Source organism: Melanostigma gelatinosum (genome assembly GCF_949748355.1).
Source record: "Melanostigma gelatinosum genome assembly, chromosome: 4".
NCBI lineage: Eukaryota > Metazoa > Chordata > Actinopteri > Perciformes > Zoarcidae > Melanostigma > Melanostigma gelatinosum.
Genome location: NC_136637.1, coordinates 2,321,624 through 2,341,889, shown reverse-complemented (window position 1 = coordinate 2,341,889; position 20,266 = coordinate 2,321,624). Strand labels below are relative to the sequence as shown.

The 20,266-nt window shown below is 45.0% G+C and overlaps 1 protein-coding gene across 1 annotated transcript in view; it reads right to left on the bottom strand.

Moving 5' to 3' along the window:
- Positions 1-20,266, bottom strand: part of mcf2l2 (MCF.2 cell line derived transforming sequence-like 2) — a 161,021-nt gene that overhangs the window by 120,561 nt on the left and 20,194 nt on the right. The window contains exons 2-7 of the mRNA XM_079267930.1: positions 11,321-11,404; positions 8,675-8,789; positions 5,956-6,046; positions 1,895-2,014; positions 810-926; positions 566-715 (exon numbers count right to left, since the gene is read on the bottom strand). Of these exons, the coding sequence (XP_079124056.1) occupies positions 566-715; positions 810-926; positions 1,895-2,014; positions 5,956-6,046; positions 8,675-8,789; positions 11,321-11,404 (677 nt within the window). The remainder of the gene's footprint in view (positions 1-565; positions 716-809; positions 927-1,894; positions 2,015-5,955; positions 6,047-8,674; positions 8,790-11,320; positions 11,405-20,266) is intronic.

Here is a 20,266-nt window from a genome sequence, read left to right as displayed (position 1 = left end):
GAATTCAACTTTGATGAACATTGACTGGCAATTTTGCGCCATGACCAAAAGCAAACCATCTCGTCCACGCTGACCTTTGAGGGAATGGAGAGTCCAAAATATTAGGAGGCTATTACCTCTATAAAAAAGGTTTTTTGACCATACTTTGCCAAATGAGAAGCAACATGAGAAGAGTTTTCCTCTTCCTATCCATTTTGCCACAAACTAACTTCGCCACAACCAGCCAATGCATGAGCCCCAAGTAGTCACAAGGTCACCAACAATTTCATGAGGATTCGCAAATGAATCTCGATCCTCCGCAGCGACCAGGCACTAATGTAACTCTCAACCCCTCTCAAGCAGGCTGGCATTGTTTAATCTGAGTCATTACCAGGAAACATCAGCATACGCCTTGTTTCTGATCCATACAGGGGCATATTACCAGCTTTACTATTCTTATTGTTGGCTGCTTGAGCTTCACGGTCACAAATCCCTTTCACCCCAACCAGCTCTGAATGTGTTGTTGCTGTGCGTCCATGTAGAGTCCCTGATAGCATGTGTTGGTGTATTAAATGTACTAAATCACCTTGAGGTTGCTGTGTTTGTCGGTGTGTGCTGTGAGCAGGTCTTTGGTGCACTGGACGTCATTGGGCAGCTCCGTCTCAGCCAGGTCTGTCCCGAACATCTGTAACATCTGGGCTGTAGTTTTCACCGTCATGGCAAAGTTCTCTATGGCCTGGCGAGAAAACAGGATCCACACGTGAGCCTGCAGCGTCCTAGAATGCAACTTCCTTATTGAAAACTTGCCAAGTCCCAGTTTGTTAACTCACAGTTCGGTGGTGTATCCACTGACTGTGACAGTACTCCAGGTTTCCTCCTAGCTCCCGGGTCAGCTGGCCTTTATCCACGTAGCCATGCAGGTCCGACAGAGAGTTCAGCATCATAATCTGCAAACACATTCATCACCTCAAGCTGCTGATCGTGACCAACTGAAAACCGTTCCAGAAAGTCTTCTGTGGCTGTAGAGAGAAAATAACCTTGATGCTGTCAGCAGGGTGATCTCAGCTCGCACAACAAATGAAAAACAGAGAGCCTGAGATACAAACTGGAGGCATGGAATTTGAAAGACACTCTGGCAGGGAGAGTTGAACAATAGCCGCTAGTGAGTTGCATTATGGGAAGAGTAGGATGCTGCGTTTTTGGAGTCTCATACTAGGGACTAAAAGTCAATTCATCTTGATCCTTCTTTTTAAATCTGTCTCTTGTGAGTCCCCGATCTTTACCAAAGTGGATTCTAAGTCACTGGAATACCTGTTTATATTGAATACAATTAACCTTTAATTAATATATGAATATCCTCTTCAGTGAGACAAGGTGAAGGCAGATCTATATCCTGGATGTATTGAATGATGGTGAGTCTTTTTGTTTTGTGAAGAACATAGTTGTATCATGCGCTCAGTTGAAATGGATTTATTACAACACCACTGTATATTGACAGGATCTCGCTTCTAGGGATTGAAGTATTTATAGATGTAACTGATGAAAGGACTCGACCTGCAATTCACACCAGGTGGACCTTTTTGGTCTCAAGCTGAGTGTGAAGATGTGATGTCAAAACATTATAAACACTGCGGCTATGCAATGTGTAGTCCTGGAAAAGAAATAGCAACAGCTACAGACAAGTATGGCTGTTATCTGAACCTTCATTTCACAGCTAACAGTGCATTTTCTGAATGTTATTAATGAGGATGGTTAATCCACTTGAGTTAACATCTATAAACATATTGTATTTCTTGCATCATTTATTCATCATGCATTTAGTTAAAAACATCACGTTTCCAGAAAAAAATAAACAATAGTTTCCTCATGATTGCAGCTGACAGAGTTGATACGGCCGGTACTGAAGCATGCTTACCGGTACCTTCATTTTAAAGTCATCTTTGTGCAGCTTCATCCCAATGTCTGCTATCGCTCTCTGGAAGAACCTGGACGGCCGCAGCACCAACACCAGCTGCAGGTTTCCTGGAAACGCCCCCTAGATGACACAACCACGTGTCACAACCATGTGCCACAACCACGTGCCAGTCCACCGAGCCTCTCTGTCCCACTATAACCAGTCCACCCAGCCTCTCTGTCCCACTATAACCAGTCCACCCAGCCTCTCTGTCCCACTATAACCAGTCCACTCAGCCTCTCTGTCCCACTATAACCAGTCCACTCAGCCTCTCTGTCCCACTATAACCAGTCCACTCAGCCTCTCTGTCCCATTACAACCAGTCACTCAGCCTCTCTGTCCCATTACAACCAGTCACTCAGCCTCTCTGTCCCACTATAACTAGTCACTCAGCCTCTCTGTCCCATTACAACCAGTCACTCAGCCTCTGTCCCACTATAACCAGTCACTCAGCCTCTCTGTCCCATTACAACCAGTCACTCAGCCTCTCTGTCCCATTGCAACCAGTCACTCAGCCTCTCTGTCCCACTATAACCAGTCACTCAGCCTCTCTGTCCCATTACAACCAGTCACTCAGCCTCTCTGTCCCATTACAACCAGTCCACTCAGCCTCTCTGTCCTACTATAACCAGTCACTCAGTCTCTCTGTCCCACTATAACCAGTCACTCAGCCTCTCTGTCCCATTATAAACAGTCACTCAGCCTCTGTCCCACTATAACCAGTCACTCAGTCTCTCTGTCCCACTACAACCAGTCACTCAGCCTCTCTGTCCCATTATAACTCGTCACTCAGTCCCACTGTAACCAGTCACTCAGCCTCTCTGTCCCATTATAACCAGTCACTCAGCCTCTCTGTCCCACTATAACCAGTCACTCAGCCTCTCTGTCCCACTATAACCAGTCACTCAGCCTCTCTGTCCCATTATAACTAGTCACTCAGTCTCTCTGTCCCACTATAACCAGTCACTCAGCCTCTCTGTCCCACTATAACCAGTCACTCAGCCTCTCTGTCCCACTATAACCAGTCACTCAGCCTCTCTGTCCCATTACAACCAGTCACTCAGCCTCTCTGTCCCATTACAACCAGTCCACTCAGCCTCTCTGTCCCATTACAACCAGTCCACTCAGCCTCTCTGTCCTACTATAACCAGTCACTCCGTCTCTCTGTCCCACTATAACCAGTCACTCAGCCTCTCTGTCCCATTATAAACAGTCACTCAGCCTCTGTCCCACTATAACCAGTCACTCAGCCTCTCTGTCCCATTATAACTAGTCACTCAGTCTCTCTGTCCCACTATAACCAGTCACTCAGCCTCTCTGTCCCACTATAACCAGTCACTCAGCCTCTCTGTCCCATTATAACTAGTCACTCAGTCTCTCTGTCCCACTATAACCAGTCCACTCAGCCTCTCTGTACCACTATAACCAGTCACTCAGCCTCTCTGTCCCACTATAACCAGTCCACTCAGCTTCTCTGTCCCACTATAACCAGTCCACTCAGCCTCTCTGTCCCACTATAACCAGTCACTCAGCCTCTCTGTCCCACTATAACCAGTCCACTCAGCCCCTCTGTCCCACTATAACCAGTCCACTCAGCCTCTCTGTCCCACTATAACCAGTCACTCAGCCTCTCTGTCCCACTATAACCAGTCCACTCAGCCCCTCTGTCCCACTATAACCAGTCCACTCAGCCTCTCTGTCCCACTATAACCAGTCACTCAGCCTCTCTGTCCCACTATAACCAGTCACTCAGCCTCTCTGTCCCACTATAACCAGACACTCAGCCTCTCTGTCCCATTATAACCAGTCCACTCAGCCTCTCTGTCCCATTATAACCAGTCACTCAGCCTCTCTGTCCCACTATAACCAGTCACTCAGCCTCTCTGTCCCACTATAACCAGTCCACTCAGCCCCTCTGTCCCACTATAACCAGTCCACTCAGCCTCTCTGTCCCACTATAACCAGTCACTCAGCCTCTCTGTCCCACTATAACCAGTCACTCAGCCTCTCTGTCCCACTATAACCAGTCACTCAGCCTCTCTGTCCCACTATAACCAGTCACTCAGCCTCTCTGTCCCATTATAACCAGTCACTCAGCCTCTCTGTCCCACTATAACCAGTCACTCAGCCTCTCTGTCCCACTATAACCAGTCACTCAGCCTCTCTGTCCCACTATAACCAGTCACTCAGCCTCTCTGTCCCACTATAACCAGTCACTCAGCATCTCTGTCCTACTATAACCAGTCACTCAGTCTCTCTGTCCCACTATAACCAGTCACTCAGCCTCTCTGTCCCATTATAACCAGTCACTCAGCCTCTCTGTCCCATTATAACCAGTCCACTCAGCCTCTCTGTCCTACTATAACCAGTCACTCAGCCTCTCTGTCCCACTATAACCAGTCACTCAGTCTCTCTGTCCCACTACAACCAGTCACTCAGCCTCTCTGTCCCATTATAACTCGTCACTCAGTCTCTCTGTCCCACTGTAACCAGTCACTCAGCCTCTCTGTCCCATTATAACCAGTCCACTCAGCCTCTCTGTCCCACTATAACCAGTCACTCAGCCTCTCTGTCCCACTATAACCAGTCCACTCAGCCTCTCTGTCCCACTATAACCAGTCCACTCAGCCTCTCTGTCCCACTATAACCAGTCACTCAGCCTCTCTGTCCCACTATAACCAGTCCACTCAGCCCCTCTGTCCCACTATAACCAGTCACTCAGCCTCTCTGTCCCACTATAACCAGTCCACTCAGCCCCTCTGTCCCACTATAACCAGTCCACTCAGCCTCTCTGTCCCACTATAACCAGTCACTCAGCCTCTCTGTCCCACTATAACCAGTCACTCAGCCTCTCTGTCCCACTATAACCAGACACTCAGCCTCTCTGTCCCATTATAACCAGTCCACTCAGCCTCTCTGTCCCACTATAACCAGTCACTCAGCCTCTCTGTCCCACTATAACCAGTCACTCAGCCTCTCTGTCCCACTATAACCAGTCCACTCAGCCCCTCTGTCCCACTATAACCAGTCCACTCAGCCTCTCTGTCCCACTATAACCAGTCACTCAGCCTCTCTGTCCCACTATAACCAGTCACTCAGCCTCTCTGTCCCATTATAACCAGTCACTCAGCCTCTCTGTCCCACTATAACCAGTCACTCAGCCTCTCTGTCCCACTATAACCAGACACTCAGCCTCTCTGTCCCATTATAACCAGTCACTCAGCCTCTCTGTCCCATTATAACCAGTCACTCAGCCTCTCTGTCCCATTATAACCAGTCCACTCAGCCTCTCTGTCCCATTATAACCAGTCCACTCAGCCTCTCTGTCCCATTATAACCAGTCCACTCAGCCTCTCTGTCCCACTATAACCAGTCCACTCAGCCCCTCTGTCCCACTATAACCAGTCCACTCAGCCTCTCTGTCCCACTATAACCAGTCACTCAGCCTCTCTGTCCCACTATAACCAGTCACTCAGCCTCTCTGTCCCATTATAACCAGTCACTCAGCCTCTCTGTCCCACTATAACCAGTCACTCAGCCTCTCTGTCCCACTATAACCAGACACTCAGCCTCTCTGTCCCATTATAACCAGTCACTCAGCCTCTCTGTCCCATTATAACCAGTCACTCAGCCTCTCTGTCCCATTATAACCAGTCCACTCAGCCTCTCTGTCCCATTATAACCAGTCCACTCAGCCTCTCTGTCCCATTATAACCAGTCACTCAGCCTCTCTGTCCCACTATAACCAGTCACTCAGCCTCTCTGTCCCACTATAACCAGTCACTCAGCCTCTCTGTCCCACTATAACCAGTCACTCAGCCTCTCTGTCCCACTATAACCAGTCACTCAGCCTCTCTGTCCCACTATAACCAGTCACTCAGCCTCTCTGTCCCATTATAACCAGTCACTCAGCCTCTCTGTCCCATTATAACCAGTCCACTCAGCCTCTCTGTCTATATCTACATATATCTAATAGCTTTATACATTATATTACCATATGTGTATATATATACATAACTTACAGCGATCCTGGATAGAGAGGCCTTGACTGAGCTCCATTTGTCCTTCCGCCGGTCGATGATGATGATGAAGCCAATACTGGCAGCATCCAGGCTGGAGACAGGAGGTAAGAAGACATGTAAGTGGCCTGCTGCTCTGTAAACTGTGACAATCCAACTCAGAGCTCAGCTGAAGAGCACAAATATCTATCAGGAATAAATCAATATGTTGTTTTCAGGAAAACGTCATAAGCCTTTTTTATTGCAGTTTTGTGTTTTAATGTTGAGTGTTTTTAAATGATTGTGCTTAATAAAAGTACCACACGGAATTTCTGAGGTCAGGTGGATTTTCAGAATAGAAACCACACATTACATAGACAGTGTGGAAAGAGTGGAGGTCAACAGAGACCCAGCAGCTCATCCAGGGCCCTGGATGCATCCATTGAGAATATCAGCCGATTGAGTGGGTGCTACCAGCAGTTATCAATACCATTCTAATCCTTCTGACGGGACAAACTAAACTGCACCTAGCATGTAGTGAAAGCGCGACTTAATTACGTGAAAGACAACTTTAAGTTTGGGCAACAAAAGTACTTGGTTAGGTTTAGGAATAGATCGTGGTTTGGGTTAATGATTGTGAGGTAACGTACGTACAAACTCTTTCTCTTTGCTAACATAGATGTAGTTCGTAAAGTAGGGAAGTTACATCACGAAAGTAAAGTAAAATAAGTCAATGTAGACCAGGGGTGTCCAAACTTTTTTCACTGAGGGCCACATACAGAAAAATATACCAAGGGCTGGGCCACTCAGGTCCGATCGCCTCACCCCTAGTGTGTTAAAGTGAGCAAAATCAATCAAATTTGGTTCTCAATGTGCTTTTGTTCAGATTTAACAGAGATGTTTGCTCACGTATGTTGAGCCGAACAGACTCATTATTCAAATAGAAGGGAGTTGAGAACAGCTCGATGTCTCTCTCAATGAGAGAAACATATTGAAAGCCATGGCAGCTGGTGGAACATGTTCTAGGTAGGGCTGTGCCACATCCAATCAATTTCAGCAAACATCCCAGTATGATTTAATGCTAAATAAATGAAGGTATCAAACACGTATTGCTACTTTGCAGTTAAATATTTATCATTTATTCCAACATGAAAAAAAGCAGAAAATAACACTTTGACAAACACGTCAGGACATCTTATTTACAGCTGGTAGCTTCATGTGCTGCTTCCCTTTCCTGCTAGTCTGCTGTCTGATTGTGAGGTCAGGCTGATCTGATATCAGCACTGCAGTTTCTCCTCAAAGTTCTCCTCTCAAACGGGTCTTGGAGGAGTAGTGCTCGCGCTGGAGCTCGCGCCCGCCTGTAGAGACTCGTCCGGACGGGAACGCGCAGCTTGGGGCAGAACCCCAAATGATCGTCAACTCCCCGAATCGATTCTGCCCCAAGCTGAATCTATTTGAGGGCGCTGATTGGCTAAATTGTATGTCACACATTTATATCTTTAATCAGCAATTGGCTAAACTGCGTCACTGCTCTTTTGGGCAGTTTCTCCAGCGCTGCTGAGACGTGCACACGCAGAGAGGACATGCAGGAAAAGCATATATTTACCGCAGATATCATATTTTACACATATTACTGGGTGATTCCATATTTCAAAAACACAAATATTGACAATTTGTATCGTTTATTATTGTTATTATTATTCATTTTATTTGTTGTGGCTCAAGGTGGGGCGGCGCCCTATCGCCCTCTATTGACCAGCCGCCACGTAAGCACTGACTGAGTTCTGTCATGAGAGACGTTGTCACGGACACGTATTTCCCCCTTTTAGCAGAAAGGTTGGCCTTTGGAAAAACACATTTGACTTCGGACTGCGTGGGGAAGTGCGCAACATTGAAGTTGCGTAGAGTGCCCTCGTGCTCGAATTATGTTGACAGTTTTCACAACCGTGTTCATCACATCGCCACGCTGGACTGTGTTAGCACAGAGGGCTTCTTGGTGGGTGATACGCTGCATTTTAACAGCCTCACCTCCGCTCTCTTGCGCTCGCCTTTAGTAGCTGGAGCCCTATCTGTTGTAACTCCACACAGCTTGTCTGTTCTCGCTCGGCATCAGTGTAGGACGTGTCATCATCCGGGGCTAAACGTTTCTTTGATTGCTCTTATTTTGTGGAGAAGCTGCCTTGTTCAACACAGTATCTCCACCTAGTGGTGAAACTAAGAAGTACAATACAGTCAAGCGCAAGTTTCAAGTGTGGGCCATATTACATTATATTTTTAGAAGTTGCTGCGGGCCAATTAAAAATGGACCGCGGGCCGTACTTGGCCCGCGGGCCGTAGTTTGGACACCCCTGATGTAGACTTTTGGTTTCACACGGGACACAAACAGAGTTCTCCTGAGTGAAGGTCCTGTGTTTGTTTGACCCAACCTCCAACTCATATATATGAGGCTAATGATCGCAAATGACATCAATTAAATCGTCTGGTAGCAGTCGAAGCACTGCAGTACCAGCTTACTGTAATATCGTCATGCCACTGGAGTACAATACATGCTGATCTCATATGGCGTCGACCCTTTTGCTGAACTGTAATGGGAGCAAATGGAATAGAAATCATCACATCCTGAGCTAGCCGCCATGTTTATCAATGTCCAATGTCCAATGTCCAATGAGCATAGAGTAAGAGTCCGAGTATGTGAGGATAACCACCATGAAACTAAGTTGTATGTGTATGAGACTGTGTGTACCTGGGTATGCTGGTCAAGTAAGTAACTACATTGAGGAAGTCTTCCTCTGGCACGTCACTGAAGCCTGAGAACTCTGGGAAGATGATGATGGGGGCGCCATCTTTCCCTCGCCCTCCTGCAACACAGAAACACCACACACAGCATTTAGCAGTCCTTTCAGAACAGACTCAACTTAGGTCTGAGGCTGCCTGTCAGTATCACATCCAGTATACTGTATATTACATAATAACTCCAGCTCTTCACCGTATCGACATCATGTTTTATGTTTCTACGAGATGTCTTGTCACACATCATGTTATACACATTTTCAGTTGTTCAGTTGAAGGGTTTAGTATATTGTTACATTTTCTCTTTTAGAACTGAGAACACAACAATAGAATGAAGCATATTTGTTTCATATTTATAAAGAAGAAAACAGTCTCCCATTCCCATTGTCTGTAGCAGCTCCAGACTGTACTCCTGATGACATCACCAGAGATGAAAATACCATATTACAATTCTTCATTAGGTGGTGCGCCCCTTTAAGACACAGAAGTAAATACAATAACTTTGTCATGGGAAACCCTGAAAAACATGTGAGACACAGACTGGTCTAACTCTTATGCTTCCACATATAGACACAAGATGGCAACATTGAGCTGAAGATCCTCTGGCAGCTCAGCAGGATGACTGTGTTACTAGTGGGGAAACACTGAGTGGTGTAATTTCAGTAATAGAAGGGTCTAGTTTTAACATAAAACTCATGCTTTTGTTTCAGCTCTGACACTTAGCTTTCACACATGCTCTGCTCTGTCACCTACAGTCTCTTCAGTCATCTATAAAACACATTTGCTGAAGATGAAAAGTCTAAAACTAATACACACCCACAAACTGGGGCTTTAAATCAAATCTAGTTTTGCGCTTATTCATTTTCCCATGTTGATGTTTCATATCCCTAAATAAAGTTGAATCAAATAACCACAAACTAATGTACACACAGGAAACCCTAACATAGGACTGCTGGTCTGTTTCAGAGTATACGCAACAGTGTAAATATCCCCAAATTGTGATTTTAGCTTGCTGCGCTGCCCTCTAGTGGCCAACAAAAGTAAAGCCTGTTATGGGAAAATATGTCAGTCTACTGCTTTAGGGTTAAAGAATGTAAGTTTTAGAAGAACAGGCACTAAACCTTGTTTCTTCTAAATGATTCTAGTAAATTTCGGATCCAGGTGTCTTGTTACCTGTTATCTTGTGCATTGTTTCTGTCTTTAAAGACGGGGACACACACAGGGGTCATGATGGCGGTATTTCCCTTGATGGGCATCAGCTGAAGGGCATGACCCTCTGCAGGCATATATGATGTGTGATGATTCACAGGCTTATTCCGTCTCTGCATACTGTGACTTAACTCTTTGACCAGGTCACAGTGACATCAAAGGACGCACCTGGCTGGGTGTATCCATGGTTTATTGTGGGGCAAACTGATAACAAAGGGATTTGTAAACAGGCTTTAAAAGCACCTTCAGGTTATCGTAAAGACAGGACACTATGCTTCAAAGAAAAACATCTGCCTTGACCTCTTTTATTATCTTCTGTCTTCTTTTGTTTATTCTTGTTTGCAAACCAAGGTAACAGCATGCTAACTGAGTATAAATGTCCGTGCATTTAACTGTGTCGTCAGAGCACCTCTAACAGATGACGGTGATGTGTCTGTGAGACTGTGTTCTCTTTGCTTGCAAGCAAATAAATTGACTATTACAACTTTGATCGTTCATCCAGACTCTGTTTCATTTGACATTGATAAGAAACATTTTACACTCTTCTCCCGACTATTCATAGAAATATTCCACAACAAGCCCTTGTCTATGAACTTGTGTAATTTCTAAGAGAGACATCCTCTAATTTACTGTTATGAAGATGAAGATGCTTGAAGTTGAATCAATAGTGACAGTTCTATGTAACTGACTGCCCGTCTTGCAACTCTGAGTCTGCACAAAACACAAAGGTAATTCAATCTACAGTATATTCAATAAATGAAAGCTTTTGCATTGCTTGTGGAGTATGGGACTCAAACAGTGATGGGCGTTGTGTTCTGGACAGAGAGTGAGATCCACCATAGCTGAGCAGATAAAGAAAAGAGCACAACCTGCAGACGCTCAACGTTCATAAATCACCGTCAAAAACACCAAACCACAGAAAACAGACATCGATAGGAAACCGTGTGACTGGACAGAGAAGGGTTCCAGTTGACATGTGAGAAAATACCAACCCACATCCTACTGAGAAGGCCCACGCACTCACAATCATAGACACACGCATGGGGTGACAGCAATAAACCAGCAGTGTTACTGTACTGTACTGTACTGTCTCAGCCTGTACTGCTGAGACAGGGAGTATGTAGTCTGTTAGAGGTCTAAGAGGAGGAATGAGAGGCATCCCTGGAGGACCACACCGGCTGCTGTACCACAATCTCATTTTCCGCGGCTAGCGGCCTCCCAATCAAAACAACAACACACTGGTGTGGTTGCGTCGTGAATGAGCGTGGGATCATGGGAGTTGTTTTCTTCACCACCACTGCCGTCGTTGCAGTGCGCCTCTCTCGGATAGAATTCTTTCAGTTTCCCTTTAAATACACAACCTCCAGTGGGGTCTTGTTACTCTACATACCTGAGAGCAAGGCAAACTGGCGATGGAGCTGCTCTATGATGTCCACAGCCAGCAGGGGCCTGATCTCCTGCTGCATGATCTCATCTGTGAGGAGAGACACACTGGTCAGATGAAGCCAGATACACAGTGAAGGCAAACACATGTTATCCTCCCTCCTCTGAACAATCCAAGTTGAGTATAATCGGGAAATAAAAGCAGCTGCGGTATGAATGAATATGAATCATACAGTCTAGGAGAGGGTGTGGAAAAATTCTCAAGGTATGCTGGGTGACAGGTAAACATCAAATCAAACAGGAAAATCAGTTACGCACACAGTGTCTTGTGCACACTGCACATACATTATTGTTCTGTTCATCATAGAGCTTGTTTCATTTCATTTTCAAAATTTTGGAAATTTCCTATCCTGTCATCACATATAGCATATTCAGGCATCATAGTAAGGAAACTGGAACAAAGTGTGTGTGTGTGTGTGTGTGTGTGTGTGTGTGTGTGTGTGTGTGTGTGTGTGTGTGTGTGTGTGTGCGTGTGTGTGTGTGTGTGTGCGTGCGTGCGTGTGCGTGTGTGAGCGTGTGTGTGTGTGAGCGTGTGTGTGTGTGAGTGTGTGTGTGTGAGCGTTTGTGTGTGTGTGAGCGTGTGTGTGTGAGCTTGTGTGTGTGCGTGCGTGTGTGTGTGTGTGAGCGTGTGTGTGTGTGTGAGCGTGTGTGTGTGTGTGTAGGTCTGTGAGCTTGTGTGTGTGCGTGTGTGTGAGAGAAGAGAGAGAGAAAGAAAGAGAGAGAAATAAAAGACAGAAAAGTAGAGAAGAAAAGAGAAGAAAAAGAAAGAAAGAAGAAGAGAGAGAAGAAAGAGGAAAGAGGAAAAAGAAATGAGAAGAAAGGAAGGAAAAGCAAGAGAGAAAGAAGAGAAGAAGAGAGAAGGAAGAGAAAAAGAAGAGAAGAAGAAAGAGAAAGGAGAGATAGAGAGAAGAGAAAAGAGAGAGAGGCAACGGGACACAGCAAGCACGGAACGCAAAGCAACAACGGAACGCAGGACGCCAGCGCCCCCCGGCCACCTACTTCCAGCAACCACAGCAACTTGTCGTAGCCGGGACACCGGGCACCGGGATGCCAGTGCCCCCCCCCCCGAACACTTCCAGCGATGGACCCACACAATTGACCAACAACGATGCCGCTCCCTCTGCCGTCTTTTGGGGGTTTTCCACGACGGCCGATGTTGCCGTAGACCAGCCTCGGATCTTGCAAGACGGTGTGGTCCGAGCAAGGGCGCCAGATGTACGGAGGTGAAATGGAGAAGGCGCTATTGGCTGCATAACATTTTGGGGAATTGGCTTTTCTATAAAGTTGTTACCCCCAAAACAAGTACTGGATACCATGTTGCGATGCTATCACCAGCTGCGTAGCACTTTAATCGGGCCAGGGGCATTTTGAAGTTTTGTAAAATTTTGTAAAATGTGTACAAACGTGTAAACATTTGTAAAAAAAAAATTTAAAAATTTGTAAAATGGTGTAGCATTTTGTTGTTTTGACACTATTGCTGTGACAACAATCTTTCCACAGACAGCCAGAGAGACACATGGCAAAGCTCTTCTGTGTTCTTCCTCTACAGTAGGTGTCTCCAGGATGTCTTCCACATGTCACATGATGACTCACACACACGGTGATAATAACAGCAGCGTCGCTGCCTCAGCTGTTAGTGAGTGGGAGACACATAGACACGCTTTAAGCTCGGTCCAGTGTTGACCTGCACCATCTCAATAACACATCTTAGGTGTGCAGGACATGAACAGGATATTACTTTGTGTGAGTGTGTGTGTGTGTGTTGTATATATACTGTATGTGTGTGTGCCAATCAGGTACTGACTGTGGTGTCTTAGCTCAGTCTACCGACCACTTAGCAGCAGGCTTCCCACACACTCACAATAGAGTGTGTGTTAGAGCTTGCATAACAGAATGAGTCTCTGTGATGACCAGGAGTAAAGCACAGGCTGGTGATCGTTCTCTGCTCATTATGAACAAACGTTTGGACATCTGTGCAGCTGCACTGCTGCGTCTATCTGGACACATTACTTTCCTTTATACCAACCTTTTCACCTCCTGCATTCTCCTCACACATTGAGAGTGACCCATGGTGTGTGTGTGTGTGTGTGTGTGTGTGTGTGTGTGTGTGTGTCCACAAAGGGCCCTTCTCTCTGTGAGAATGATTTGGTACAGGCTGAGGGTTATAGAAGGCCCGTCTCTTTCCTCTCAGCAGTCCTGCAGTCTGAGCCTGCAGGACCTGAACGTCTCATGATGTTTACATGCATGCACACAAATACATTGCACATTTCTTTTTTTTCTGTAAATGAAGTGTAGAGTTTGTATCACAGTGTGTCCTACTTTCATACAAGACAACAAGTATGACACTTAAGGCTTAATTCCCCCTTAGCTAAGGGACTTACTTGAGGCTGTTGCTCAGAATCCCTTAAAGGTTTCCTTAAGGAAAAACATGTTCTATTCTACAAATTCTACAGTTCGTATGGCAGTTCCACCTTCTCTGGGTCTCACTTAGGTTAAAGGCTGATACAGCTTTTATTCATGGGATAGAATTCTGCCTCTGGGTCAATAACGTCACTATTAAAAGACATGGAAGATGTAAATGTAACTTATCTCTTTTTATATTCTCTCTGCTGTCTAGAACACAAGCAGCTTCTCAAATATGTGATGATTTCTATATGAGAAAATTGCAAAAGCAGAAAATAGATGCTCTTCACACACGAAACATGCGCACACACTTTCTCACACACACACACACACACACACACACACACATACACATTCATACATTGTGAAGAGCCGGTGTTATTTGTGGATGGTTGCTCCTCAAGGTCGAGGGGGCGGGGGGGGTTTCCTATTGGTCCTCAGGAACAAGGCGTCAGCGCATGAAGACAATCAGAGGATGTCTTGTGACAGGGTCCGCTGATAACAGGGCTCACTCTCTCACACACACACACACACACACACGGGTTGTCTCACTACAAACGCACATGGATGTCATCACCCGTCTGTGGTGTGAGAATGTGTGCGCTGGCGTGTACATGTGTGTTGCGTGTAAGCGTGTTTGGTCTGATGGTCTCAGGGACTGAAATAGAACAGACACAGCAGGGTTCTAGGGATTCCTCATTGATCAGCACACTAGTGATGAGAACGCAGACAACAAAAACATCCAATCATCGGTATCTAACCTGCGTGATCACTTGGTATGTAATCCAGGACAGCTGGCATAGGATAGAGATTGACATGTTGGGAGGTTAGGGGAGGGTTGGTCGTTAAACACTGCAGACCCATGTTTGTGTCCCGTGTCTTATTTGTCACGTACTTGAGTAACGCTACACCTGTGGATGTCCTTTCTCATAAGACATCATAGGAGCTGTTGCATGAGGATACATTGCAGTGTTACGGTACATATGTTACGTTATAGAGTTATGTCTGAAGGGGAAACAACAATAGAATAACTGGGCACCAGATACCAGCAGCAGATGACTGTGTGTGTGTCCCTCTCACAGCAACACAGTGAGAGTCTGCTGTGGAGCATATCACTGCTCACATGAACATGCATTCAGTAGACACGCTTCATATGCATGCTTCTTGTATGAAAGTGGCACTAATGGCTTTCTTGTGGATTTCTTAAAATTCCAAAAACAGTTATGTGACACGATCATAAAAATGTAGTTTTAAATGATCTGACAGCCAGCAACGTTCTGACAGGATGTGAAAATGTCTCCCTAACAAGGCATCACAGTGTTATACACTTTAGAAGATGTACTATGATGTATTAGGCTTTGTTTATACACACAATACTTGTATTTCTGAGAATTCCAACTTTGTTTGGAGCTATCTTATGCGTTCTTGATCTCACTGGACCTTCCTGAATAAGTCTAATCGGACTAAATCATGGCTGGTTGTGGCGTAATTACTTTCATTTGTTTTGATGACTGCGTGTGATATTTGTTGGAACAGTGTGTTTGTATGACAGATCTGATGCTCGACATCATCTTTCATGAGAAAATGATCAGCTGACAAACGTTGTGTCCAGCCTATCCTGAGCGGACGTCTTTGACTGTTACAGGAGAGCAGGGAGACTTCGTCTGTCTGTCCAACATGGAGGAATGTAGTTCCATGTACTGTCGACCAGCATGATCTTAAATATGTCATGTTGTTTCTGTTGCCGTCCTCTCTCTGCCGACTGTGAAGGTATTTTGAGCGTTCCCCCTGAAGTCTGTCATTATTCTCCCTCTGAGGAATGTAGCATCGCTTTCAAAACTGCCTGGACGTCACCTTCATCTTAGAAACAGCTGCCTCCAGCTGCTCTGGAGTTTTGCCCTCCTGATGCGTTTGAAATGAAGAGATTGTCTGCGACTACCTTTTTTACTACAAAAACAAATTGTGGGTGGAAGGGAAGACCTACAGTACTGGGAACTGGGTCTTTACAAAAACTAATTCATAACCTTTGAACCTTTATTAACCTCCTTTAAACACGCTATGTCTGGAAAACATTCATCTAACGCAGGGGTCGGTAACCTTTTCTATCCAAAGAGCCATTTTGCTCTATTTTCCACCAAATAAAATTCGTCTGGAGCCGCAAAAGCTATTTGATATCACAGCTTATAAAGTCTTATATATAGTTGTATTATAGATACAAAAACTATAGTTTGTTGTATTTATGAAAATATCGAACAAGAATGAAGACAATTCTTGACATTTTATTGCTATTTTACCTGATATAACAATATCAAACTCTTATGAAGAGGAGAGTTTTCTGCAGCAGCTGATAATTCGCTCTTTGTCGCTCATCTCCAGCGTGACACTTCAGCACATGCTGTGTTTGTTCTGGAAGCATACAGTAAGCCAGCATCGTTGGCAGTGAAAGCAAATGAAGACGTCCACGCAGAGTTAAACTCTCTATTTTCCTCCGTGACTTTTCTTTCTTTGGATTTATCCGTTGATAGTTTACCGAGGGCGGGGGTCTGAAAATCATGATCAGCCACCTGCAGGGAAAAGCTCTTGACAGAGGTTGTAACTGCCTGTGGGAATAATTAACACATAAGATTCTGTTCATTCATGCTTATAAATTATATTCTCTCTGAACCCGTTTCTCTTTTTGAAGAACGTCATGTGAGATAACTTCTTCGATTAGCGCAATTCTTCTGCTCTTCTTTCTATTTCCTCGTCTCAGCCCCGTGTGTCACGGTGTATAAACCTCCCTGGAGTCAAGAAACTTGTGAGAATACGCATGTTTCATTGGCTGAGCTGCATCACGTGATGTGATTTGCAATGCATTGGTCGGTGTGTTTCCTGCACCGCCGAACAAGTACAGTAACGGCTGAATAAGAGGCGCCGGTTAAAGTTTAAACTCGCTGCCCAATATGTATAATTCCGAAATATCTATCGGTTTTTAGTTCCTGGGTCCGGATCCGGTGTGCCAGTTGGGAACCTCAGGGAGCCGCAACAGAGAGGCTGAAGAGCCGCAGGTTGCCGACCCCTGATCTGACGTCTTGAATATCATTTGGCCTGCAGCTGCTGCTGACCTAGAAGACTGCCTCTCCACAGGTCTCCTTCTTACCCACCCGGCATCTGTTATAATCAAGGAGCAACACCTTGCTAGGAGCCCCCAGGAGAACAAGACTAGCGGTTGGTGTAATCATCCAGACGTGGATACTATAAGAGTGATATAGTCAAATAAAAGTACCGTTACTTTAAAGACATTTGCTCAAGTAAAAGCAAAATGACATGTGTAAAAATGTACTTGAATAAAAGTAAAAAGTACGCTGGAGAAAAACATTTCAGTCATGTCAAAAGCAAATACATTCACCAACCTTCACTGCCAGCAAAATGACAGGTTCCTTAATCATGACTGAGCCGAGACAGGGATCCGATCACTGTCACGTCTACTGAGGTTATTTGGTGCAGCTGGACGTACGTCCATACTTCTGTCTCATGAACGGGAGATCTCAGAAACACCTAAAGGTCCACCTGGACTCAAGATTGACCTGATGGGAATTTGGTGGTCAAAGGTCACTGTGACCTCACAAAATGACTCGAAAATTCATACGGTATTCATGACATTTCACACAAATATCAAATAGGATAAAATGATGACATTTTGGACAGACATTGATGTAAACTGCAACATGACTGGTAGGTGGAGGCATTGAATGGCGAGCTGCTAATTCCAGTTTATTTTATTTCTAATTTCAACAGAGTAATCCCATAGTGACATCAAAGATGCTCTACAGCCGCCTGGATGGTGTCCATGACAACTCAAATCAAATGCCAGCTTTAACAAAAGGTCTACGATCACAGATTTCATCAGGTCAGTATGTTCATTGAGCAATACTTTGGTTTATGACCAATCAATCAATTACCATCTGCATCAGCTGTACTTTCCCGCAAAGTTAGCATGATAACACGCTGAACCAAGTTGGTGAACATGGAGACTAAACATGAGGCCGGGTTCCTTCAATGCATAGGCCTCAATAACAAATACTCAAGGTGCAAATAACCACAGGCCTGTCTGTTACAATCTAATGTATTTAAATCTTTACAGCATTTACTGAACAGGTCAAATCATAAGACTTCAAGTCCGAGTCAATTCTCTGTGTCCTATTTATACGTGTGTGAAGGTCGCCTCCTGTTCTGTAATGAGACGAGGCAAAACAGAAGTTACCTTGGTGTTAGTTTACCATCATTTAAGTCATTTGAATCATACATGTTTGAACCATGTCAGCTCATTATATAATCAGACACAGGGGCCCTAAAGTAAGACAGCTGCTCGGAGAAAGGATGTAACTATGGCAACCTATCAACCGTGTCAGCGCTTTCCTCTGATTGATAACTCAACAGTGACACTGCTCTTATTCAACCCAGGTGGGTTCATAGCTGCTGTCAATGATTACACAGCCGTGCAGAGACATTAGTGACGCACCTGCACCGCTCAAACAAAACCAGGCCGAAGACACTAAAAGACACGCTGAGGACCTGCTGAGGACCTGCTGAGGACAGCATGGAGTGAAGGATTGAGGGATGAGTAGACGTACTTGACTCAGTGGCCTGACACACCCCCAGGAAGTGGTGGAAAGACTCCATCTCCGCGGCGGAGATCCGTACGGTGGAAAAGGCTGGTCCATATGTACCACAGCGTGGACAGCGAGAGAGGGGGGGGGGGGGTCTGGCATCGCAGCCTGCCTGCAGCGTCCATCTCCAGTCATTACTCAACCTGACCTCACTTGTGTGTTCCTATCTGCTACATCTACCCATCCGCTGCCACTGGCCCTGCAGCAGAGACAGCGGAATAATCCATGTTTCCTCAATGCCTCTGCTGTCTGTTACTTACAGACACACACACACACACACACACACAGTGTAGCTATGCTACAGCAGCTGTCCCTGCATGTGTCCCTCCACAGAGGCAGCAAGGTGCCTCCAGCCTCCCTGCTCCTCTCCCTGTCTGTCTCTGCGTCATAATCTCTGCGTTAGAAAGTAAAGCCTCTTACAGGACGTATGCCTCCCACAAACAACCACTACCTGCTGTGAGAGAGCCACCACACACTGATGACTCCATCCCAGTGGCCAGGTGTTATCTTTAGCCCCAGAGCAACGGGATTACAGTAATGCAGCCGACGGAGACTTCAGGCACTGACATTTCATCTCATTTCAAAACTTCTATTTTACAGGTGGCTAGATGTGTGCATGTGATTCCAATAACCAGTCACCTGTCACCAAAATCTTCTTCATTCATTCAACTACTGCTTCCATTTGTCAGTGCCCCATATATACCCTGGGCTATTTCTGGTCATCAAATCAAATCACATACACAATCATACACAGTGCAAGACTGAGTGAAATTATTCAGCAACTAATAAACAGTATATATAGACACTCAGTCAGTGCAGCCAAAAATGCATGACATGATATTTCATATTTCAATAGTTTGGGATATTTTCTTTAGGTAATCAAGTCTATCAAGTCTCTGGCATCGTATTTTCCTTTTTCTGCAGCTATAATGCTTAATTTGTTACAATACTTATAATGCCAAACGAAATACTGCAACTCTAGTGGTGAAATGTAACTAAGTACATTTACTCATGTACTGTACTTAAGTACAAATTTCAGGTAGCATTTTATGCTTCTTTATACTTCAACTCAACTCCATCTCAGAGGGAATTATTGCACTATTTACGCCACTACATCTATTTGATCATTTGAGTTATTAGTTACTTAAAATGTAATCAAAACATAATGTATGATTATGGATAAGGCTGAATTGATCCCTTGGGTAAATTCACAAGCTACCCCAGCAGGGTGCAGTCTGTAGGGAAGAACAAGCTGCAACACGAATCATCCTCCAGCAACATAGAGCAGCATGAAGGGACTGCAGCTTGCATGTTCTTCTGCATCCCTGTATTATAAAATGACAATAAACAAACCGTGTAACCTTGTAAAGCAATGTACACATGCATCATAATCCAATAATAAAATATAGTAGCAGTAATTATTATAGTAAAGTACAAGAAAGTAAGATATTAAACCCATGACTTTTACTCATAACAGAGTCATTATATGTGGCAGGCTTGCTTCAGTAAAAGTACTTCTTCCACTGCGGTGTAACTCTGAGAAAATCAATGAAATCAATGCAGCGATTGACTTTGATGTGGAGTGAGTTATCACTACTGAGAGATGGAACAGAAACCCTACAACTGACCCCCACACTAAAGTCCACCGGCAGACTGAGACTCATCAACAACTGCCCCAGATAAACCAGTCCTACCTGGACACTCGAGAGTGGGCCCAAGCAATCAAGTCCTCCATCATGTCCCGACTTGTTCCAGGTGCTGACCCTTCAGTGACAATTCCACTAGTTACAGAGTCAACCACACACACTCACAAACAGTCAACATGTCCATCACTTACACAT